The 25,084-nt window shown below is 49.3% G+C and overlaps 1 protein-coding gene across 1 annotated transcript in view; it reads left to right on the forward strand.

Moving 5' to 3' along the window:
* The first annotated feature begins 468 nt into the window (after positions 1 to 468).
* trrap (transformation/transcription domain-associated protein) overlaps positions 469 to 25,084 on the forward strand; it is a 283,953-nt gene continuing 259,337 nt past the window's right edge. The window contains 14 exon segments of the mRNA XM_052021047.1: positions 469 to 529; positions 5,508 to 5,685; positions 7,502 to 7,551; positions 8,864 to 8,974; positions 10,406 to 10,510; positions 13,726 to 13,809; positions 14,967 to 15,023; positions 15,108 to 15,233; positions 16,299 to 16,376; positions 17,987 to 18,075; positions 19,617 to 19,713; positions 19,796 to 19,934; positions 22,486 to 22,564; positions 24,652 to 24,886. Of these exon segments, the coding sequence (XP_051877007.1) occupies positions 5,589 to 5,685; positions 7,502 to 7,551; positions 8,864 to 8,974; positions 10,406 to 10,510; positions 13,726 to 13,809; positions 14,967 to 15,023; positions 15,108 to 15,233; positions 16,299 to 16,376; positions 17,987 to 18,075; positions 19,617 to 19,713; positions 19,796 to 19,934; positions 22,486 to 22,564; positions 24,652 to 24,886 (1,347 nt within the window). The 5' untranslated portion in view covers positions 469 to 529; positions 5,508 to 5,588.

The following is a 25,084-nucleotide window of genomic DNA, read 5'->3' on the forward strand; positions in this document are numbered from 1 at the left end:
CCCCCCCAAATGGTTTTTGTGCAAAGTGACCCCAGGCAGGTTTAAGGGAGAGGTATTTGACTTTTGTGTGCAGACACGGTGTTATTAAGTCAGCCTGAATTTTTGACAATCTTTCCACCTGCAAAATCTTTCCTTTAGTTCTCTGGTTAACTAATCTGAGAACTTCCCCAATGTTTCTGGTTGCAATGAGAAGTTATAAATAAAGTTTCTTCATATTTTGTTCAGTTTGGTCGCGACTTGATGATGTCAAGAAAGACCATCGTTTTCGATGGTCTCAGCGCTGCTCAGCCGCGCGTTTGTCGCTACGCAGAGAAAATGAGTCCCAGGTTATTTTTTGAATAGGAGGCCGGAGAGGGTTGGCCCTGGGCCCGGGGGGAGTGCGAGCTGCCCCATGGGGGATGGAGTTAGGATGGAGGTCCGGGGTAGGGGCTGTGGGGTTTGTGTTATGGGGGCGGCGGGCTGTGGGCGCGGAGGCAGCGGGCAGCGGTGAGGAGGCTGGCGGGCGGCGGTGGCGGAGCGCGGGGACGAGGTGAGGTGGTGGAGGGGGGAGAGGGACGGGGGGGAGAGGGGAGGGGGGGAGAGGGAGGGGAGGGGAGGGGGGAGAGGGAGGGGAGGGGAGGGGGGAGAGGGGGGGAGAGGGAGGGGGGGAGAGGGACGGGGGGGAGAGGGAGGGGAGGGGAGGGGGGAGGGGGGGAGAGGGAGGGGAGGGGAGGGGGGAGAGGGAGGGGAGGGGAGGGGAGGGGGGAGAGGGGGGGAGAGGGAGGGGGGGAGAGGGACGGGGGGGAGAGGGAGGGGAGGGGAGGGGGGGAGAGGGACGGGGGGGAGAGGGAGGGGAGGGGAGGGGGGAGAGGGAGGGGAGGGGAGGGGGGGAGAGGGGGGGGGGGGAGAGGGAGGGGAGGGGAGGGGGGAGAGGGAGGGGAGGGGAGGGGGGAGAGGGGGGGAGAGGGAGGGGGGGAGAGGGACGGGGGGGAGAGGGAGGGGAGGGGAGGGGGGGAGAGGGACGGGGGGGAGAGGGAGGGGAGGGGAGGGGGGAGAGGGAGGGGAGGGGAGGGGGGGAGAGGGGGGGAGAGGGAGGGGAGGGGGGGAGAGGGAGGGGAGGGGGGGAGAGGGACGGGGGGGAGAGGGAGGGGAGGGGGGGAGAGGGAGGGGAGGGAGGGGGGGAGAGGGAGGGGAGGGGAGGGGGGGAGAGGGAGGGGGGGAGAGGGAGGGGAGGGGAGGGGGGGAGAGGGAGGGGAGGGGAGGGGGGGAGAGGGGGGAGAGGGAGGGGAGGGGGGGAGAGGGAGGGGAGGGGAGGGGGGAGAGGGAGGGGAGGGGGGGAGAGGGAGGGGAGGGGAGGGGGGGAGAGGGAGGGGAGGGGAGGGGGGGAGAGGGAGGGGAGGGGAGGGGGGGAGAGGGAGGGGAGGGGAGGGGGGGGGAGAGGAGGGGAGGGGAGGGGGGGAGAGGGAGGGGAGGGGAGGGGGGGAGAGGGAGGGGGGGAGGGGAGGAGAGGGAGGGGAGGGGAGGGGGGGAGAGGGAGGGGAGGGGAGGGGAGGGGGGGAGAGGGAGGGGGGGAGAGGGAGGGGAGGGGAGGGGAGGGGGGGGAGAGGGAGGGGGGGGAGAGGGAGGGGAGGGGGGGAGAGGGGGGAGAGGGAGGGGAGGGGGGGGAGGGAGGGGGAGGGGAGGGGGGGAGAGGGAGAGGGGAGGGAGGGAGGGGGGGAGAGGGAGGGGAGGGGGGAGAGGGAGAGGGGAGGGAGGGGGGGGGAGAGGGGAGGGAGGGGGGGGGAGAGGGGAGGGAGGGGGGGGAGAGGGAGGGGAGGGGGGAGGGGGAGAGGGGAGGGAGGGGGGGGAGAGGGAGGGGAGGGGGGGAGAGGGGGGAGAGGGAGGGGAGGGGAGGGGGGGGAGGGAGGGGGAGGGGAGGGGGGGAGAGGGAGAGGGGAGGGAGGGGGGGGAGAGGGAGGGGAGGGGGGGAGAGGGAGAGGGGAGGGAGGGGGGGGAGAGGGAGGGGAGGGGGGGAGGGGGAGAGGGGAGGGAGGGGGGGGAGAGGGAGGGGAGGGGGGGAGGGGGAGAGGGGAGGGAGGGGGGGGAGGGGAGAGGGGAGGGAGGGGAGGGGGGAGGGGGAGAGGGGAGGGAGGGGGGGAGGGGGAGAGGGGGGGGAGGGGGAGGGGAGGGGGGAGAGGGAGAGGGGAGGGAGGGGAGGGAGAGGGGAGGGAGGGAGGGAGGAGAGGGAGAGGGGAGGGAGGGGAGGGGAGGGGGGGAGGGAGAGGGGAGGGAGGGGAGGGGGGGGGAGGGAGGGGAGGGAGGGGAGGGGGGGGGAGGGAGGGGAGGGGAGGGGGGGGGAGGGAGGGGAGGGGAGGGGGGGGAGGGAGGGGAGGGGAGGGGGGGAGAGGGAGGGGAGGGGAGGGGGGGAGAGGGAGAGGGGAGGGGAGGGGGGGAGAGGGAGAGGGGAGGGAGGGGAGAGGGAGAGGGGAGGGAGGGGAGGGGGGGAGAGGGAGAGGGGAGGGAGGGGAGAGGGAGAGGGGAGGGAGGGGAGGGGGGGAGGGAGGGGAGAGGGAGAGGGGAGGGAGGGGAGGGGAGGGGGAGGGAGGGAGGGGGAGGGAGGGGAGGGGAGGGGGGGGAGGGAGGGGAGGGGGGAGGGAGGGGAGGGGAGAGGGGAGGGAGGGAGGGGAGGGGGGGAGGGAGAGGGGAGGGAGGGGAGGGGGGGAGGGAGGGGAGGGGAGGGGGGGGGAGGGAGGGGAGGGGGGGAGAGGGAGGGGAGGGGAGGGGGGGAGAGGGGAGGGAGGGGAGGGAGGGGAGAGGGAGAGGGGAGGGAGGGGAGGGGGGGAGAGGGAGAGGGGAGGGAGGGGAGAGGGAGAGGGGAGGGAGGGGAGGGGGGGGGAGGGGGGGGAGGGAGGGGAGGGAGGGGAGGGGGGAGAGGGAGGGGAGGGGGGAGAGGGAGAGGGGAGGGGGGAGAGGGAGAGGGGAGGGGGGGAGGGGGGAGAGGGGAGGGAGGGGAGGGGGGAGAGGGGAGGGGAGGGAGGGGGAGGGGGGGAGGGGGGAGAGGGGAGGGAGGGGAGGGGGAGGGGGGGAGGGGGGAGAGGGGAGGGGAGGGAGGGGAGGGGGGGAGAGGGGGAGGGGGGAGGGGGGAGAGGGAGAGGGGGGGAGAGGGGGGGGAGGGGGAGGGGGGGGAGAGGGGGGAGGGGGAGGGGGGGGAGGGAGGGGGGAGAGGGAGGAGAGGGAGGGGGGGGAGGGAGGGGGGGAGAGGGAGGAGAGGGAGGGGGGGAGAGAGGGAGGAGAGGGAGGGGGGAGAGGGAGGGGGGAGGGGGGGAGAGGGAGGGGAGAGGGGGGGGAGGGAGGGAGGAGAGAGGGGGAGAGGGAGGGGGGAGGGGGGGGAGGGAGGGGGAGAGGGGGAGGGGGGAGAGGGGGGGGAGGGAGAGGGAGGAGGGGGGAGGGGGGGAGAGGGAGGGAGGGGGCAGGGGGGTACGGGGGAGAGGGGGCCAGGGTGGTACTGGGGTAGGGAGAGAGGGTGGAGGTGAGAGAGGGAGGCACTGGGGAGAGGGGGCGGGGGGCGAACCCCTGGGGGAGAGGAGGTTATCGGGGGGAGAGGGGGGGCAGCAGGGGAGGGGGGCAGGGGGGTTACGGAGGGGGAGAGGGGGTGGGGGGCACTGGGGTGGGATCTGTGGGGAGTGGGTGGGAGAGGGGGGCACCGGGGGTAGGGGGCAGTGGGGGCGAACCCCTGGGGGAGAGGGGAGCACCAGGGGGGGCATCCGGGGGGGAGAGTGGGTGGAGGTGGGAGAGGGAGGCGGGGGGTGGGGGACTCTGGTGGGAGAGGTGGCAGGTGGGGGACTCCGGGGGGAGAGGGGGCAGGACGGGCATCCGAAGGGGAGAGGGGGCGGAGGTGGGGGCATCCAGGGGGAGAGGGGGCAGGAGGGGCATCCGGGGGGAGAGGGGGCAGGAGGGGCATCTGAAGGTGAGAGGGGGTGGAGGTGGGGGCACCGGGGGGAGAGGGGGCAGGAGGGGCATCCGGGGGGGAGAGGAGGTGGAGGTGGGTGGGGGACCCTGGGAGGAGAGGGGACAGGTGGGAGAGGGGGCGGGGGGGGGGCACCTGGGTGGCATCTCTGGGGAGAGGGGTGGGAGGGGGGACACTGGGGGGTGGGCACCTGGGGGCGAGGGGGCAGGGGGGCACCGGGGGGACATCTGGGGGGAGAGGGGGTGGAGGTGGGAGAGGGAGGCAGGGGGTGGGGGACTCCAGGGGGAGAGGGTGCAGGGAGGCATCTGGGGGGAGAGGGGGTGGAGGTGGGTGGGGGACCCTGGGGGGAGAGGGGGTGGTGGGGGACTCCGGGGGGAGAGGGGGCAGGAGGGGCATCCGAGGGGGAGAGGGGGTGGATGTGGGGTGGGGGGTACCAGGGGGGAGAGGGGGCAGGAGGGGCATCCGGGGGGGAAGAGGAGGTGGAGGTGGGTGGGGGACCCTGGGGCACCTGGGTGGCATCTCTGGGGAGAGGGGTGGAGGGGGGACACTGGGGGGTGGGCACCTGGGGGGAGAGGGGGCGAGGGGGCAGGAGGGCACCGGAGGGACATCTGGGGGGAGAGGGGGTGGTGGGAGAGGGAGGCAGGGGGTGGGGGACTCCAGGGGGAGAGGGGGCAGGGGACGCATCCGGGGGGGAGAGGGGGTGGAGGTGGGAGAGGGAGGCAGGGAGTGGGGGACTCCAGGGGGAGAGGGTGCAGGGGAGGTATCTGGGGGGGTGGTGGGAGAGGGAGGCAGGGGGTGGGGGACAGTGGGGAGAGGGGGCAGGGGAGGCATCCGGTTGGGGAGAGGGGGTTGAGGTAGGTGGGGGACCCTCGGGGAGAGGGGGCTATCCGGGGGGAGAGGGGGGCAGACAGTGAATCTTACTGATGGATGACCATTGTCCCCAGCAGCAGAGAACTGGTGATGTTCACCATTGTAACAAGTACAAAATGCTCCTTTTGTGAATTGCAGCAGGTTTTGGGTTACAGTGACGATGTTCTGAAAGCTGTCCTCAAGATAAGAGAGGGCCTGACTGAATTTTGGACAACTTGTTTATCAGCATCAAACAAGATGCTGGAGGAACTCAGCGGGTCAGGCAGTCTCTGTGGTGGGAAGTGGACAGTTGACGTTTTGGGTTGAGACCCTTCGTCTGTCTCAACCTGAAACATCGACTGTCCACGTCCCTCCTCAGATGCTTTTCTGACCCGCTGAGTTCCTCCAGCCTCTTGTTTGTTGCTCCAAGTTCCAGCATCTACAGTCTTCTGTTTCTCCCTATTGTTTCCTGGGACTATTTAACAATAAATGAATAATGTAAGCTTATTTCCATTTAATGAATTTTTTTTTCTTGGTGGGCACATATTCTTCAAATAGGATTATCTTTTGTCCAATTATGTTATCCATCCTATAGGTTTCTCAGAAATTATATTTGAATTACATGAATACCAAGATCTAAATCTTGAATTATAAAGTTCCCTTCATCTTTTGATTGTCAAAGAAGGTAAATAGTTTGACACAGACCTTTTTTCCTGCCCCCCAATGTTTGCAGGTGACCCATCACCCCTTGGAAACAGTTCTGGTGTGTGAGAGACCCCTCCCAAATCTAGCTGGTGCTACACTTTGAACCAGCATGGCATTTGTGGCAACTCCAGGAGCTGTGGTGGACCAGACCACTTTAATGAAGAAGTACCTTCAATTTGTGGCCGCTCTGACAGACAGCAACACCCGTAAGTTCCGCGGCTTTATCATGTCTGCCGTGTCAAAGATGTGGGAACGGGCAGAGGCCATTATATATATCTTCGATCTATTTCTAGTTTTCTGTAATTGCTCTGTATCTTACCTGACTTGGTCCGGTCTCCTTTGTTACTCTTGCCTAACAAACACCTCTCAATCACGGTTTTGAAGTTTTGTTTTGATCTGTAGCCTTGACCATTTGGGTTTACTGTTACCTTTTGAGTCCTTGAGGTGGATATCCCAAAGCACTTCCCTGCCAGTGAACTTTTGAAGTGCAGTGATTTTTCAACATTGCCATAATTGAATAAACCCATTGTCCTTCTTTCGACAGTGCTGAGGCATTTTTGTGTCCATCATGGTAAACAGAGCCTGAATTTAGCCGCCCCTCCCACCCCTTGACAGTATGGCACTCTGTATCGCACACGGTGGTGTAGCGGTTAGTGTAACTCTATTGCAGCTGCCAGCGACCCGGGTTCAATTCTGGTCGCTGTCTGTAAGGAGTTTGTACGTTCTCCCCGTGTCTGCGTGGGTGTCCTCCAGGTGCTCAGGTTTCCTCCCACATTCCAAAGGCGTACAGTTTAGGAAGTTGTGGCCATGCTATGTTGGTGCCGGAAGCGTGGCAACACTTGCGGGCTGCCCCCAGAACACTCTACGCAATAGATGCATTTCACTGTGTTTCGATGTACATGTGACTAATAAAGATACCTTATTTTAATCTTACTTTACAAATCCTCTCTCTTAGTCCGCTGCTGTTCAGTGGTAATGTTAACATGAAGTGTCCTGCTTGGGTACAAGGAGCAGATTAAAAAGATCCTGGAACTAATACCGAGGGTTGTGGGTTTGATTTAATTGCGGTGTAGTTTACATTAAGGCAGACCACATCCAAATATTTTCCATGTTTGTCTTGTACAGTAAATTGCCTGCACTATGAAGAATGTTGGGTTATTTACATGTAGGTCCCACTCCCTCGCTGTACCTGCTTGGCCCCAAGTTTTGTCTCACATGTTTTAACCAGTTCTTTTTTGAATTTGCTTCAGATAGCAAGTTCCATATCACTGTACACCAACTGTGTAAATAAAATAAATTCTGCCCATTCCCTTGCCCGTTATTTTGTTGCTCACCTTATATTTGTACCCTCTTTTGATTTCCCTGTTGAGAAAACAGTTTCTCCTTATTTAATCTAAGTCATTCTCTCAGCTCTTGGAAACTAGCAGCAGCAACAGTGTCTCCATGTGTGTCAGATTCCTCAGCACTGGGGCCATTCCACACATTCTGCACCATCATGACATCCTTCCGAATGTGCGATGCCTATTATTGGACACAGTGCTCCAGCGGAGGACAAACCAGTGATGTCTGAAGCTTTGCTGCTTTTTGACCTCTGTCCCTCAATTTATAGAGTTAGCAATCCCTGTGCTTTATGATTCAGCAAATGGGAACAGAGAAATGGAATTAAAGGTGCCATTGACTCACATTAGCAGCTGAAATGATGACATAAAGGAACCTGTTGGTTGTTTTGAAATTAAGCAGTTTATCAAAATTGACAGAATGATTCAGAATTTAAACAGAAGCAAAATGATGGAGACAAGTTGCTGGAGCCCTTGAGACGATATAGAAAGTGGCTATGAGTGTTTACGTCTGTGTGTTGGTTGTGTGTGCGTGTGTGTACTGGTGTGACGGTGATGCTACTTTCTATTACGGGCGATGTTAGTCAAACTGATAAGATCTGATTGCTTCTGTTGGACAGTAATATTAAAATCAAATTAGACCAGGTGTTGTTTCTGATCTAAAGGAATATTCTTTTCTTTGCAGCTGATGAAACCAAACTAAAAATGATGCAGGAAGTCAGTGAAAACTTTGAAGTAAGTTCCCAACTGGAATGATGTTCTGTGTGAATTCAAAAAAGTTTGTGTTTCTCCTGAAGTTGGAATCTTGCAGTGAACATAGATTAAGAGCTCTAGCTTAAATGAGAAAGCTACCAAGAATATCACACCACCACTAGACTCGTTGAATTTACAGCTTAAGAATAGGTCATTCTGCCCAAGGGGTATGGGGAAAGTGGGGTTGAGGCCAAGATTGAATTAACTATGATCTTATCGAATGGCGAAGCAGATGTGAGTGGCACTTGGCTCACTGCTCCTCCCATTTCTTACATTCTTAACTGGGCTGTGCTGATGTTTATGTACACGCATACAAGCCTCCTCCCGCCCCTTTGCATTGTGCTGTACCAGCATATCCTGCTATTCCTTTCCCCCTCTTGCTTCCTGTTATAAGTATTTGTACTATTCACCTTAAGATGCATCAGTGGGTTGGAAGCTCCAGATGACTCTCTGGATAAAGATTTTGTTGAACCTACAGGCTGTTCCTAGGGGCCATTCTGACACAGACATCAAGTGCTGCTGGAAGATCATCAGCTTTGGTGAAAGACGCTCTTTGGTCTGCCCAAAGCTAGTCGATCTTCCAGTACAATGAGGTGTCCGTAGGGGAATGCTGCTGACTGGCACATTCCAGGCTGCAGGAGTACGTGCTGAGGGATGCACTGAAGCTCAGTGCAGCCAATGCAAAGGCTCTGTGGGGAAGGACCACAGCCCTACCACTAGACATTGAGGGGCTGCCTGGTGTAGAAGCCCTTCAAGCACTTGAAATGTGTATCATCCCAGGAGGCCACATGAGTATTAATGGTGCTTTGCACAGAAAATGTGTGAACATTACCAATGTATAGTACGGATGACACTGAATGGACTGAACAACGTTACAAATGTAAAGAGAGCCATGCAATTTTTTTTGTACTTGGATATATTTTTTATGAACAAAATTTATTTTTGAAAAAACAAATTTGTGCAGATGGCATACTGCAGATATTAGCAAAAGTTAAAGTTTGGGTTCCCATTGCTTCTATGAATCATACTTTGGGCACCTTGGTAAGCATGGATTTGGTTTAATTTTACTATGAACGTCATATTTTACCTTCTAGGAATCTGAATGTAAACAGATGAACAGTAAAAGTTTCTTAAAGACCAAGCATAGTGGTTCTTATGTAAAACTTAGAATTTGTATTTCTTAAATGTAGTTTTTAACTTTAGTAGCTTGAACAGGAATAATATTAGGTTTGTTTTCCTTGACATTATTTTCCAGATTATAAACAAAATCTGTACCTTCCTTTATTTTGTTTAGAATGTCACCACTTCACCACAGTACTCAACTTTCCTTGAGCACATCATTCCTCGTTTTCTCACATTCCTACAAGATGGAGAAGTGCAGTTCCTTCAGGAAAAGTCTGCCCAGGTACGTGGCGGGGGTGCCTCTCAGGAATTTTCTTCTCCAGTGACTCAATAACGGGTTGAAAAATTTAGACTCTCATTCTGTTCAATCTTACTTTGAAACCAGAAAGCTAACTTTCTTTCCTTCAGAAGATAAGTGGTGTGTTACTGTATATTCCTTGGCAAAACAACCTCATTATTGCTGTGTGTGTAAAACTAACTATTTTTAATTTGGATAAATTAAATTTTGCTTGCTTCGTTTAAACCTTGAACTGCATATTAATAGTTCATTTTGTGTGGTAATTTCCCAACCAGTAAGAACCTGGTCCATTAGTACGATAAGGTGGACTTTTGACCTCACAATCTACCTAGTTAAGGCCTTGCACCTTATTGTCTGCCTGCACTGCACTTTCTCTGTAACGGTAACACTTTATTCTGCATTCTGTTATTGTTTTCCCTTGTACTACCTCAATGCACTGATGTGATGAATTGATCTGTATGGATGGCATGCAAAACAAAGTTTTTCACTGTACCTTGGTACATGTGACAATATTAAACCAAACAGGCCCTTCAGCCTAACTGATCCATGCTGACCAAGATTCCCATCTAAGCTAGTCCCATTTGCCTGCATTTGATCCATATCCCTCTAAACCTTTTCCATCCATGTACCTGTCCAGGTGTCAATTAAGTGTTGTTAATGTACCTGCCTCAACCACTTCCTCTGGCAGCTCATTCCACGCACTGACCACCCTCTGGGTGAAAAAGTTGCCCCTCGGGTTCCTGTTGAATCTCTCCCCTCTCACCCTCTAGTTCTTGATTCCCCAACCCTGGGAAAAAGACTGTACTGTATGCATTTACCCTATCTATGCCCCTCATGATTTTATACGTGTCTTAATGAATTTTAATTCACTGATTGGTAGTGCAACTAATCCATGTTTTAAGGAATTTATCTTGACAATAATTATTGATGCATTTTGAGCTTGTGTAGTATTCCAGCACTTGAATGTGGGAGCTGTCTGTGCTTTTTGCATTAGGATTCAGCTATTGGTTATTGTGGCTGAGTGTTCAAGTAATATGCCAAAGTATAAGGCAAGGTTCTTGCAAGGATGAGACAGTTGCCTCGTGCTTTTCTCTGCTAAGGAGTTGCAGCAATCTCAGCCAGTAGCTGAATCCGTAGCCATTTTTCCTCTTCTACCCATTGCAAAGAAGTATTCTCTGGTATCTTACATCCCCTATATTCAAAAAAGTTAAGTCGTTGAAGATCCCAATTCAGTTATCATATTTGTGTACTTTAAAATGTCTGACAACCACTTCACCATAATTTGTTCAGAATTGTTTTAGACAACCCTTTTTCCAAAAGATAACTCCAGAGCTGTATTCAACTTGTACGATACGATTGACATGCTTTTGATTTCTGGTCCATTTTAATTTTACTGCCCCTGTTCTATATTTCCAGCAAGTTCGAAAACTCGTCCTTGAGATTATTCACAGAATTCCAACAAATGAGCACTTGCGTTCCCACACGAAAAATATTTTGTCAGTGATGTTTCGGTTTTTGGAAGTAAGTTTTTAACATTTTCTTTGCTGCTTTATTGTTTTCAATTGGTATATATTTACAATCAATTAAATTCTGTTTGAAGTGTTACTGTTGATGCATGAAGTATAGGGGTGAGTTTGTAGTACAACCAGCATTGAAGTATTGGCTCTTTAAAGTTGTGGGTTGAGGTATAACAGTAAGGAGAACTAACGTTCTCTTCATATATTGTCATGGTGATCAGTTACTTCTGCTTTAGTACGCAGAGTTTGACTCTTGATGAGGAATTTCTTCAGCCAGAGGGTGGCGAATCTGTCGAGTTCGTTGCCACAGAGGGCTGTGGAGGCCAAGTCATTGTGTGTATTTAAGGCAGAGATTGACAGGTTCTTGTTTGCTGTGGGGGTTATGGGGAGAAGGTGAGAGAATGGGGTTGAGGAAAATAATCAGCCACGGTCCAATTCTGCTCCTGTATCTTATGGTTTTTCACTCAAAATAGCACCTCTGACACTGCAGCACACCTTCAGTTCTTCACTGGGTGCGTCAACCCCTCAAGGGGTCCAACGCCTCAAGAGGCGGGGATGGGATTTGAACTGGTGGCCTTCTGACTCAGAGCTAAGAGCTGGATAGATACTTAGCTGGAAACAAAGGATACCAGCAGAGGCAGAGCAGGAACGTATCAGGGGAAGTACCATCATCCACAAGGAGTTGTGGTACAGCCTGATGAAGAGAGAACTACAGAAAGTGCTGCATTTAAGAATATGTTAAGAAATAAGAGCAGTCAGTAGGCCATGTAAATTCTTAAGCCTATTCCACTGTTCATTAGGATCACGGCTTTTCTGACATTGTACATGGCTCCACATTCCTACTTGTTCCTCATAAGCCTTGGCTCCATAATAGACTGAAAACATGTCTAGGCCTTGAATATATTTCAGGATTCAGACCTTCTAACTCTAACGAATAGAAAATTCCAGAAGTTGTGACTGCTGAGAGGAAAAATTCCTCCTCATGTCTCTTTTAAATGGGTGACCCTTCATTCTGTATCTATGCCCCCAGTTCTAGATTCCCCTGTCAGGAAAACGCCTCGATGTATATTTTGTTGAGCCCCCTCAGAATCCTGTGTTTCAAATGATCAGTGCTCATTCTTAAACGCTCCAAAAGTAAAGGAACAAGTGAAGGTATAAATTGGATACAGGGCGGTGGGGGTTGGGGATGTGGGCGAGGAGGTGGTGTCAGTGGTTGTGGGATAGTGCCTCTACTCCTGCTCCAGTTCCTCTGCTGAAACCCTCAACCGTACAGGGTGTCCCCGGATAATGAAGGGGTTCTGTTTTGACAGATGTTCTTGAGTCAATTTTGTTTGTGTCAGAAAATACACAAGGTTCACTCTGTGGTAACCATACCTCCGCAGCATTGTAATGAATGGCATCAACGACACATAGACTGATAAGAAAGAATAATTACTAAAAGTGGAGAGAGAGAGCTGGGGGGGTGTGCAATCCTTGCGTGCATTGCATGCAATTCTGGTCACCTCACTATAGGAAGGATGTCGAGGCTTTAGAGAGGGTGCAGAGGAGGTTTACTGGGATGCTGCCTGGATTAGAGGGCATGTGCTATCAGGAGAGGCTGGACAAACTTGGGCTCTTTTCTCTGGAGTGGTGGAGGCTGAGGGGTGATCTGTTGGAAGTGTATAAAATTATGAGTGGCATAGATAGGGTGGACAAGCAACATCTTTCTCCCATTATTGAGCGATCCAATACCAGAGGGCATGCATTTAAGGTGAGAGGGGGTAGTTTCAGAAAAGACATGAGGGGTAAGTTTTTTTTACTCAGAGTGGTGGATGCCTGGAATGCGTTGCCTGATAGGGTGGTGGAGGCAAATTCATTGGAGGCTTTTAAGAGGGGCTTGGATGGGCACATGAATGAGAGGAAAATAGAGGGATATGGGCATTCTGTAGGCAGGAGGGAATAGCTATGTCGGCACAACATTGTGGGCTGGAGGGACTGTTCTGTGCTGTACTGTTCTATGTTCATGTTCTGTGAAACTTGTTCTGCTGTTTGTAGAAATGAATGCATGTTGGACTTTTGACTTCAATAATACTATGGGAACTTGTTCTTGGGGTGTTCATAAGTCAGTGTTGGTAACTCGGGGACAGCCTGTACCTCGGTAGCCTTGAGCCTTTGCCATTTCAAAGCTCTCCTGGTTGACCACCATTCTGCCCACCCCTCTGCTGCCCTTCATAAATGTTCCTGAATCAAAACACTGCTTTCTGAATCTTAACTTGGTTGTCCATTGTCCATGTGGTTGTTGATGCGGTGGGCCCTCACTCCAAAGGGGCCACGAGTAAATCCTCATCCTTGTTTTCAAGTCCTTGTTATGAGCTTTCTTCACCCTTCCCCTCTCCTCCCCTCCCCAACGTACCTCTCTAACTTGTGCCCAGGTACAAAGCCTCTAGAATCCAAGTGTGGCCTCTTGTATGCTCCTGATTTTAAGCATTCCATTAATGAGGACCATACTTTCAGCTTCCAAAGACCTTGGAGTCCCACATAAACCCCACTGTCTCTCTCCCTCACTCTTCCCCCTTTCAGATGCTGATTTTTAAAATCTAGCTCTCTAATCATTACTGTTTGTTAGTTTTGATATCTCTTTTGTCAGTTTATATTGTTTGGTGGCAAATCAGTTCAATGGCTTGGGATGTTTCATTAGAGTGGAGGTGCTTTATTAGTACAAGTGGATCGGGTGGCACAGAGGCACAGCTGTAGTATGTGCATCACAGTGTTGCACTTACGGGAGCCCCTGCCTCACAGCTCCAGTGACCCAGGTTCGATCCTGACCTCTGGGCGCCGTCTGTGTGGAGTTTGCACGTTCTCATTGCTTGGGTTTCCTCAGATGCTCCGGTTTCCACCCGCTTCCCAAAGATGGGAAGCTTGGTGAGTTAATTGGTCACTAAATTGCCCCCAGTGTAGATGGGTGGTGGGGGAATCGAGGGTTGGGGGGTGGGGTGTAGTGATGGGAATACTCCAAGAGCCAGCACAGATTCAGTGGGCCAAATGGCTTTCTATGTCATAAAATATGAAAGGTGCCCTATCCCAGATCAGAATGGATCATCTAGTATGCTGCTGTAAAGTTAGTAATACCAGGCTGCATTTGTTTTATTATAATTATAGATTAAAAATTAAGATGAGGGATGGGACAGTCAAAGCGTTACAACCTCTGCTGATGGTTACATGTTTAATGTGATGTTTTAGGTTGAGAATGAAGAGAACGTTCTTATTTGTCTCCGTGTCATCATTGAATTGCACAAACAGTTCCGACCGCCCATCACGCAGGAAGTAAGTGTCCTTGCTAAAGAGACCAAAAGGTACAGAAATTGACCATTTCAGTGCCGTGTCTTGTGTGGAACCGTCTTTTATTTTGGAGACACCAGAGGCTGCAGCTGCTGGAATCCGGAGCAACAAACAACCTGCTGGAGGAACTCAGCGGGTCGAGCAGCATCTGTGGGAGGAAAGAAATTTGTTGACGTTTCGGTTCGAAATCCCGCATCTGTTACTTCGTTTTCCATTCGTGGGATGTGTGTGTTGCTGGTCAGACCATCATTTAGGGTCTATCCCCTAATGGTCCTCGAATTAGCTGCTTTGCTAGACAAGGACCCAAGTTAGAGGGAAAGGTTGCATAGGTTAGGACTTCATTCCCTGGAGTGCAGGATAATGAGGAGAGATCTTGTAGAGGTATGCAAAATTATGAGGGGCATAGATAGGGTGAATGCATGCAGGCTTTTTCCCCTAAGGTTGGGTGAGACTAGAACTAGAGGACATGGGTTTAGGGTGAAAGGTGAAATACATAAGGGGAATCTGAAGGGGAAACTTCTTCACTCAGAGGGTGGTGCGAGTGTGGAACGAGCTGCCAGCGGAATTGGTAGATGCGGGTTCCATTCAAAAATTTAAGAGAATTTTGGGTAGGTACATGGATGGGAGGGAATTGGAGGGATATGGTCCGAGTGCAGGTAGATGGGACTAGGCAGAAGATCAGGTCGGCATGGACGAGATGGGCCAAAGGGCCTGTTTCTGTGCTGTAGTACTCTATGACTCTAAGTTCAGAGAGCAGTCTCAAGTCATCTACAGGCCAGGCTGGGCAAGGACTCTGGATTTCCTTCCCCAAACCTTTGTGAGTGTCTGGTGGTTTCATGATCACTGCTACTGATACCAGTCGTTAATTAAATTCTCCAGCTACTCTGGTGAGATTCAAGCTCATGTTCCTGGATCATTAGTCCAGGTCCCATGATACTAGTCCAGTAACTCAGCCACCATGTGTTGTATCCCTGATTTTTTAAGAGATTCATAATTGTTTTTAATGTTTTAAAATGTACCTTTCTTAAAATTCTTAATGACTTCAAAGTTTCTGATTCATTTTGGATGATGGGATATTTTTGAAGAATGCAGGTATAAAATGATCATGGTTTTCCTGAGGCAATGTCTGTTTTTCCATACAGATTCACCACTTCCTTGATTTTGTGAAGCAGATTTACAATGATCTCCCGAAAGTCGTGGTATGTATTGTGCTGGGGATTGCTCGATGAAATCTTTGCCCACCTCTTGGGGAAAAATCCTTAATTTTCCGTTCTTCCTCCTAGACACGATACTTTGAGAAGCCCCAAGCAATCGCTGACAACACCGTTCCTTCCCCGGAGATGGTGGGCATGATCACTCAGGTTGCAGTCAAGACCAATCCCGAGCGAGAGGACAGTGAATCAAGAACAGTAAGTGCACCTGTCAAAACTTGCATTGTCCTTCACCTTGGCAACTCAGATGTTTCAAACTCAAACTCAGGGACAGATGTGTCTCCTGTTACTGGCTGTAAAAAGTATCATAGCAATTTTTATCTGTATTTTTAAACATTTAATTTTTAAAAGAGATGCACAAAATGGGATGGGTAGCTTGATTTAATTGAATGGTGTAGCAGGGGTGAAGGTCTAAATGACCTAAATTTCCTACTTGGGTCATCTTCGGTCTTCTACACTTCAAGTAAATGCTGGCTGTATCACTTGGAAGTCAATTAAATTAATGAATCTCTTTTCTTATTACAGTAAAACTCAGATACTCCATTATCCTATTGTTTGGAAATCCCAATGATTCTATTTCCTGTGCTCTGTTTAAATTCACTGGGGCCCCGTTTCCTGCTCCTGTGAACGCACTGGGGCCCCGTTTCCTGCTCCTGTGAACGCACTGGGGCCCCGTTTCCCGCTGTCCTTTTGAATTCACTGGGGCCCTCTTTTCTGTGCTTCCTTTAAATTCGCCTGGTTCACTGGAAAATTTATTAGTGTAATATCTTAAAAGAAGTGAATTAAAAATGTATTTGTGTATTAACAGAAATAATATCCAATATTTCAGAATATCACCTGTCTGGCACCAGCAGAGTCCTGAGGATGTAGGGACATTAGTTTTACTGTTCATCAAAGTAAATTGGACTTCTTTTTCCTAAAAAAAATTGTTTTAATGGCCTTTGGTGTCCTTCTGAAATCAGTCCTGTGTAAGAAAGAACACAGAAGTATAGCACAGGACCAAGCCCTTCAGCCCACAATGTCTGTGCTGAACTTGATGCTGAATTAAACTAAATCTCTTCTGCCTGCACGTGATCCGTATCCCTCCATTCCCTGCACATTCACGTGTCCATCTAACAGCCTCTTAAATGCCACTATCGTATCTGCTTCCACCACCAGTCCCAGCAACCCATTCCAGGCATCTTTTTATGTTTATGAAATGATTGTACTTTGTGTTTAGATTAATGAGAGACCCCATTTTTATATAAAATATTTATTTTTCAGCATACCATAATTCCCAGAGGTTCCCTTTCGCTCAAGGTCCTGGCTGAGCTGCCGATCATTGTCGTTCTCATGTATCAGGTAGTTACTAGAGTTTCCTGTTACTGTAAAAGGAATTATTCATCCTGGCATCTTGTTGCCACTCCTGTGGCGTTCATTTTGTTTTTCTGTTCTTTGGCAACACCTTCTCACCCAGTGGTGTGGACAGCCGAGTCTTTGTGCAGGAAGCACCTGTATGTATCTGCCAGTGTTGCCTTCGACTGACAGTGTCCTTCAAAACTCTCCACTTACCATTCTCCTTCGTTGTGGGTAGCTATCTCACGCTTTATCATGCTAAACCTGCTGCTTTCCTGAATGGTGCAATTCCAGAATTATTGTGAAACTTGGGAATGTCGATGTTGTTGGGCTGCTGATCCGGTGTAATCTGTGTGGCTGCTACTTGAGTTGTTATCCTTGCATAGCAGTGGGTAATATTACTGCTGGCTGTATCCCCATCCACTTACTAACATCGATCAGTCATGTATTGGTTTATTATTGTCACTTGTGAAAAACTTGTCTTGCATACCAATCGTACAGGTCAATTCATTACACAGTGCGGATACATTGAGTTAGTACGGAGTGCATTGAGGTAGTACAGGTTAAAAACAATAACAGTACAGAGTAAAGTGTCACAGCTACAGAGAAAGTGCAGTGCAATAAGGTGCAAGGTCACAAGAAGGTAGATCGTGAGGTCAGAGTCCATTTCATCGTATAAGAGAACTGTTCAATAGCTTTATCACTGTGGGATAGAAGCTGTCCTTAAGTCTGGTGGTACGTGCCCTCAGGCTCCTGTATCTTCTACCAGATGGAAGAGGAGAGAAGGGAGAATGTCCCGGGTGGGTGGGGTCTTTGATTATGCTGGCTGCTTCGCCAAGGCAGCGAGAGGTAAAGACTGAGTCCAAGGAGGGGAGGCTGGTTTCCGTGACACCATATAGATGGAGGCTTGTTGTGTGATTCATTGCCTTGTGATCACTTCTGTAGCGCTGTGTTATCCTCTCCCCTGCCCTATTTGTCTTTTCACATGGGAATCCTGAAGGATCCAGCACCTCATCAGGGATGCTTATCTGTCCTTGGCCCTGAGGAAGAAGGAGTTGTCAGTGCTGCTCTTCCCGCTCTTCCCTCCTCCGAACAAATGGGACCCTAAGCACGGAAGGGAAACGGATTGATTTCAGTGATATTAACTTTCCTGGTGGGTCTGTGAAGGTTGAATGCCCCTTTGGTAGTGAAGTTGCCCTGCTGGGGATTACTGATTATAGCAGGGAAAGAACTTGAACGAGTTGTGCATTGAAAACTGCCAGTGATGTCTGTTTTGCCTCCCTCTCTCCCAGCGAATTATAATCTGTCAGAGTTTTTGGGTCTAGTTCACCATCTGCTCTCCTTAACCAAGCACTGTACTCTTGACCCTCACCCTACCTCCTGGGAACTGGATGCCAGGAATCTGGTGCTAGAATTTTTTTCTGGGGTTCCTCTCCTTGGTAGCAGAGCTGAGACGGAACTCTTGGTACAGAGCTGTTTCTCAATGGCTGTGTGGATCTAAAGCATAATTTCATGTCATTGAGCATTGGACTAAAGTTTTAAAAAAAAGGGAGTTTATGCTACATTAAATGCCAAGAATTGGTCTAAAATATAATAATGTTCCTGCTTCATTTCAGCTGTACAAGCAGAGTATACACAATGTCGTGTCTGAATTTGTCCCTTTAATTATGAGCACCATCATGCTGCAAGTTACACCTCAAGCAAGGTAAGTGGTGTTCCTCCAGGTGGTGCTGTAGACTACAGGTTTTTGCTTTTCATAAAAAATATATGATGGTTTTAAGATAGTCTTGTCCATATTTTTATTGAGTCTCATTCCATCTGTTTAATATAATTTTGAAAAGTAGTGGAGCAGACACCCAGATGTAGCACGGTAGTGTAGCGGTTAGAGTAACGCTATTACAGCACCAGCGACCCGGGTTCAATTCCCACCGCTGCCTGTAAGGAGTTTGTACGTTCTCCCGGTGTCTGCGTGGGTTTCCTCCGGGTGCTCCGGTTTCCTCCCACATTCCAAAAGACGTGGGTTCGGAAGTTGTGGGCGTGCTATGTTGGCGCTGGAAGCGTGGCGACACTTGCGGGCTGCCCCCAGAACACTCTACGCAAAAGATGTGGTTCACTGTGTGTTTTGATGTACATGTGACTAATAAAGATATCTTAAATCATGGGAAGTAGTAATGGATGCAAAATATAATCTTCCAGGGGATTTGACCAACAATATTTGGGGTTATCCTAAAGTCTCTGACTTGTCGCAGAATTATAGTAGCCTTTCTCATTCTCTAGTAGATGACCAAAAATTTCTTGGTGGTTGTCTTCTTTATATAGGATAAATTTACTGGTTTGTATCCAGGATTAAAACACCTTTTTGCCGAATGATAAAAAGTACCAAAGCACACACAAAAGGACATGGAAAATCCTGGGAATATATCTCTTTGGAAATGTTCAGAGTAGAAGTTCAGACATTTTCATTCCAATTTTTCCTTTGTCCTTTCCTGCTAACTGTCTTTTTTGCTCAGTTTTTTATGTTGGTTAATATAAATTATTTTAGCTGGTATCAAAGGGAACTCTCCTCGTTGTTGCCCCTGAGTTGGACTAGACCTCAACAAGATATGGTCAGCTTCTTCCGCAGGGACTGCCAGCGTTTAGCTTAAACTATTGGGACATTTTGATGTTTGGTATCCGGGGTCTGCAGTGAAAAGTCCCAAGCCTGAGCTGCCGCTGTCCACTCCTAATGGTCCTGGGTTTTGGAATATGTCAATCACTGATGCAATTGCTTCCTGTACTGTGAAACATTACGCGTCACAGCAGTGGTCAAGGTTACAAGTAGAGCTTTGTATGGGTTGATGCTGGAACTGTCTTGAGGGAAGGCAATTGAATATTTTCAGGAAGTCTCTCCAGCAAAGAAATTGGTGGCAACAGTTGGATTGGATTAGATTTTGGTCTGGGCTGGTGATCATTACCGCGGGAAAGCTTTGGTTGATACAAACAAATTAAGTCTTTTAAATGAGTCATATCTGTAATTTCAACAATAGATGAAGTTGGGGTTTTGTGGGACTCTGTAGGTTATGCCAAATGTTCTTTGTGGATGATTACATTGCAGGTAGATTTTCACTTTTAAGTGTTTAGTGTAAAAGATATCTTTTAATTTCCTTGCCCTGTTCTCGATAAGTTGTTGCGCATTTTATTTGACAGAAAATTAGACATCTGAATTCCTAAATTTGAATCTTAATGTATGTCTCTTTTTCATTGTAGACAAAATAAGCTTTACAACAAGGAGCTGTATGCTGATTTCATTGCTGCACAGATTAAAACGTTGTCCTTTCTCGCTTATATCATAAGAATCTATCAGGTATGCACTTTTTCCTTGGAATTATAGTGCGAGTTGGACCATGCGAGAGGTTCCGTAACCAATTCTCCCTCTCTTTCCATAGGAGTTGGTGGGAAAGTATTCACAGCAAATGGTGAAAGGAATGCTCCAACTGTTGTCTAACTGTCCTTCTGAAACTGCCCATCTGCGGAAGGAACTTCTGATCGCAGCCAAACACATTCTAACCACTGACCTTCGCAACCGTATGTACTTCTGAGTTTTTTGTTCTGTGTGAATGTGAAAAGTCTTACTTAGAATAAGAAAAATAATAACATAGCTAGTAATAAAATTGTACCAGAGTGACCTTTTGACTATCTTAAAAGGACAAGTTATTTTCTGCCCTGCCTTCAGCCATCTTTTGTACTAAGTCACAGAATCTTAGAAAATGATGGAGCAAAAAGAGGCCATTTGGCTTATATGTATGCTGGCTCAAAAAGAACTGCTGAGACAAATCCACCAGGTCTCGGGTGTGGCCGTGCAGGTTTACATAAGAAAAAGAATCCAGAATAAGACATTCAGCCCTTCTCAACTGCTCCGTAAGGTCAAGGCTAACCCTTTACCTCACTTTCCTGCCCTTAATTGCTTAATATTCCAAAATCTTATCAGTCTCTTCTTGGATACATCTTATCCAAGTGGGCAAAAAACACATTCAAGTTGCCAAGACGTGGAAGGCTCTGGACCATGGGATTAGTATCGATAGGTGTGTGATGGTCGTTATAGACATGGTGGATGTTCCCGTGCTTCTGACTCTATGGCTATAAGTCTATGACCTGGTTCTAGTTGTCAGTCGCTGTTGGTATGAGCTTGTGCACGGCAGCCCTTGCTGATAGATCTCTTTCCAAAGTTCAGCTTCAGTGCTGAGTCTCTGTTTCTTGCCGTAACGGAGCTGAGTTTGTTATGCCACCAGTATGGAGGTACAGGACTGCAACTCTATGCCCCATTGTCCAATGGCACTGGTGCCCCCTGCAATGTGGCCTTTCGAGTTGTACAAAACAGAAACAGGCCCATCTGTTACCTATTGGAAATGTCGGGTGAAAATTTCAGGATCAGGTTTGTTACTACTGACTTAGATGACGTGAAATTTGTTGTTTTGCGGCAGCAGTACAGTGCAAGGACATAAAATTACTATAAATCACATAAATAGTGCAAAAGGAAAAGAAATAATGAGGTAGTGTTCATGGGTTCATGGACTGTTCAGAAATCTGATGGCGAAGAAGCTGTTTCTGAATCGTTGAGTGTGGGTCTTCAGGCTCCTGTACCTCCACCCCGATGGTAGTAATGAGAGGAGAGCATGTCCTTGGATGGTGAGGGTCCTTAATGATGGATGCCACCTTCTTGCGTCACCACCTCTTGAAGATGTCCTTGATGGTGGGGAGGGTTGTTCCCGTGATGGAGCTGGCTGAGTCTACAACCCTCTGCAGTGTCTTGCGATCCTGTGCATTGGAGCCTCCATACCAGGCGGTGATGCAGTCAGTCAGAATGCTCTCCACTGTACATCTATAAAAATTTGTTAGTCTTTGGTGACACACCGAATCTCCTCAAACTCCTGATGAAGTCGAGCCGCATCAATGTGTTGGGCCTAAGATAGATCCTCCGAGGTGTTTACGACCAGGAACTTGAAGCTGCTCACCCTTTGCACCGCTGACCCCTCAATGAGGACTGGTGTGAGTTCTCCCGACTTCCCCGTCCTGAAGTCCACAGTCAATTCCTTGGTCTTGTTGACGTTGAGTGCGATGTTGTTGTCAAGTCCTCAAGGCAGTGACAGTATTGTAGTAGCTGTGTATTGCACTGTGGTTCTGAAATATGGTTCCACGGATGTACGGTATTATACATTTATCATTACTGATCAAGATGACTGTCTACCCTGGTGACTAAATGACAGTGTATGCTTAAAGCATCCCTTGGGTTAATTTATTTTCCATTTTGTGAATGTGAACTCCTTTGCTTCTGGTATGGGTATTGGTTTATTATTGTCACTTGTACCGAGGTACAGTGAAAAGCTTGTCTTACAAACCGATTGTACAGTTCAATTCATTACACAGTGCAGTTACATTGAGTTAGTACAGAGTGCATTGAGGTAGTACAGGTAAAAACAATAACAGTACAGAGTAAAGTGTCACAGCAACAGAGAAAGTGCAGTGCAATAAGGTGCAAGGTCACAACAAGGTAGATTGTGAGGTCATAGTCCATCTCATTGTATAAGGGAACTGTTCAATAGTCTTATCACAGTGGAGTAGAAGCTGTCCTTAAGTCTGGTGGTACGTGTCTTCAGGCTCCTGTATCTTCCACCTGATGGGAGAGGAGAGAAGAGAGAATGTCCTGGGTGGGTGGGGTCTTTGATTATGCTGGCTGCTTCTCCAAGACAACGAGAGGTAAAGACAGAGTCCAAGGAGGGGAGGCTGGTGTCTGTAATGTGCTGGGCTGTGTCCACAACTCTCTGCAGTTTCTTGCGGTCCTGGGCAGAGCAGTTGCCGTACCAAGCCGTGATACATCATGCTTTCTATGATGCATCTGTTCTAGATTAGAATTCTAGATTAGCAATTCCTAATCATCAGACATAGTAGTTGGTGTTTACTTTGTGAAACTAGGTATTTACCATGCTGGACAGCAGCAGCAGTGTAAATATGTTTGCATGGTCTAATTTTGTAAATGTTTCACAAGGGAAGAGTTGATGATCTTTAATCAGTTTTTATGTTTGCATTAATGAGAGACTGGTGGTGGTTCTCTGCATAATACCAGTAATTTGTTTTATAGAATTCATTCCATGCATGGATAAGTTGTTTGATGAATCCGTGCTAATAGGCTCGGGGTACACAGCTCGTGAAACGCTGAGGTAAGTCATCTGTTTGGGACACTGGTAATTTATCGGGATGTTTAATTAAAGATTACCTGCATATAGAAGTTAAATGTAACCAGTGGCTAGGCTGCAGATGGCCTTTATGCTTTGAAAGTCACCAAAATTGAGCATTTGTTGCCTTAATGTTGACATTTTCACTGTGCTGACACTTTAATATGAGCATATTTACAAGTTTGTGTTTGGAATTTCATTATTGTGGACATTTTGAGCAACATGTCATCTCCTAAATGCACCAGGCAATCTACTGTATTTGGTAAACTTTCTGCTTGTATATGATAGGTAGTTGGAAAGAACTCAATGGAAGAAGTGAGGCACTTTATTTTGGTGTTGCTGTGTGGCAGGCAATCTTGCCAACTTGAAATTGCAGATTCCTGTAATGTAAGACACACAAAATTCTGCAGATGCTGGAATCTGGAGCAATACACAGAAAGTGCTGGAGGAACTGAGTGCTGCCTGACCTGCTGAGTTCCTCCAGCACTTTTTGTGTATCGTACCTGTAACGTAACTCATTTTCAGGAGGTGCATGGATCTACATTGGCTCTTTCAAGACATGAGCTTCACTAACCAATGCACCCATGGCTGATTTTTCTTGACCTGCTCTCTGTTAACAAGGTCATCCAAAGCACTGCTGCCTACGTGCTAACTTGCACCATTCCAATCGTTACCTGTGTCTGGTATTTAATCTCATCCTTGAATTTAATTACTCCACCATTGGTGGCTGTGCCTTCTTCCTTGCCCCAACCTCTTGAATTCCCTTAATGCAATTTTTTGATCCTGCAATGTATTAATACAAATGAAAGTGGTTATGTTTTTGTTGATCACATGCCATTTTTGGTGTATTTCTCACATTGTTATTTTGGAGTGGTGCAGCTGTAAAGTGTTACAGGGGGATTCTTTTCTTTGCTCCTTACCACTGAGCATGCATGCACACGATACTACACATGTGGGCAGGCAAGGTAGTGTAGCGGTTAGCGCAACGCTATTACAGCGCCAGTGATCCAGGTTCAATTCCAGCTGCTGTCTGTAAGGAGTTTGTATGTTCTCCCCGTGTCTGCGTGGGTTTCCTCCCACGTTCCAAAGACGTACGGGTTAGAAAGTTGTGGGCGTGCTATGTTGGCGCCAGAAGCGTGGCGACACTTGCGGGCTGCCCCCCAGCACACTCTATGCAAAAGATGCATTTCACTGTGTTTTTCGATGTACATGTGACCAGTAAAGAAATTGTATCTTATGCATAATATGTTTTGACCGAGTGCAGGAGAAGGCCATTTGACTGCCCACTGTGTCTGTAAATTCCATACCTTTGCATCTCAGTAAGCATCGGGTTAGGCTTGTTAGCATCATTGATAAATTATTAAACAATGCATTGTCTGGAGAATGATGCACATAGAGCTCGTTTGACCACTGTGCTTGTGTAGATAATTATCTTTATATTCAGGCCCTTCAGCCCATCAAGTCTGCACCTGTCAATAATTTATAATTGACGCTAACAAGCCTAACATGTTGCCCACGACGATGCTGGAGGAACTCAGCAGGCCAGGCAGCATCCGTGGAGAAAAGCAGGTGGTCAACGTTTTGAGTCAGGACCCTTCTTCAGGACTGTTTTTCTCCATGGATGCTGCCTGGCCTGCTGAGTTCCTCCAGCATCATCGTGTTTTTCATCTAGATTCCAGCATCTGCAGATCTTTGTTTCTCTAACCTGATGCCCATTTTTTTACACTAATCCTATCCTAACACATTTTTCCACCTCAGATTCCTACTAACTCCCCACCCTCCCCAGATTCTACTGCTCATCTTCACACTAGGGATACTTTAGAGTGGTTAGTTCACCCACCAACCCACTCATTTTTGGGATGTGGGAGAAAACCGGAGCATCTGGGGGAAACCCACATGGTCACGGGGAGAGCGTGCAAACTCCACACTGACAGTGCCGGAGGTCAGGATTGAACCCGGGTTGCTGGAGCTGTGAGGCAGCGACTCTACCTGCTGCGCCACTCTTCCGTCCTGTTGTTTCATCTACTGGAAATTGTTACTCACTTGGATCTCTTTCGCTGTCATTCAAACAGACCTCTGGCCTACAGCACTCTGGCTGATCTGGTGCATCATGTCCGCCAGCATCTCCCACTGAACGATCTGGCCCTTGCTGTTCAGCTGTTTGCAAAGAACATAGACGATGAATCGTTGCCCAGCAGCATCCAGACCATGTCCTGCAAACTGCTGTTGAATCTGGTGGACTGTATTCGATCAAAGAGCGAGCAGGAGAATGGGAACGGAAGAGACATTCTTATGAGGATGTTGGAGGTAATGGATATGAACTTTGCAGCTTAAGTTCAGGTTTATTGTCATAGGCATACATTTAGAATCAGGTTTATTATCACTGACATATGTCGTGAAATTTGTTGTTTTGCGGCAGCAGTACAGTGCAGGGCGTAAAGACATAAAAATTACTTTAAATTACAAAAATAAATAAATAGTGCAAAATAGGAATAATGAGGTAAT

The sequence above is a fragment of the Pristis pectinata genome, chromosome 8 (assembly GCF_009764475.1).
Source record: "Pristis pectinata isolate sPriPec2 chromosome 8, sPriPec2.1.pri, whole genome shotgun sequence".
In the NCBI taxonomy this organism is placed as follows: domain Eukaryota; kingdom Metazoa; phylum Chordata; class Chondrichthyes; order Rhinopristiformes; family Pristidae; genus Pristis; species Pristis pectinata.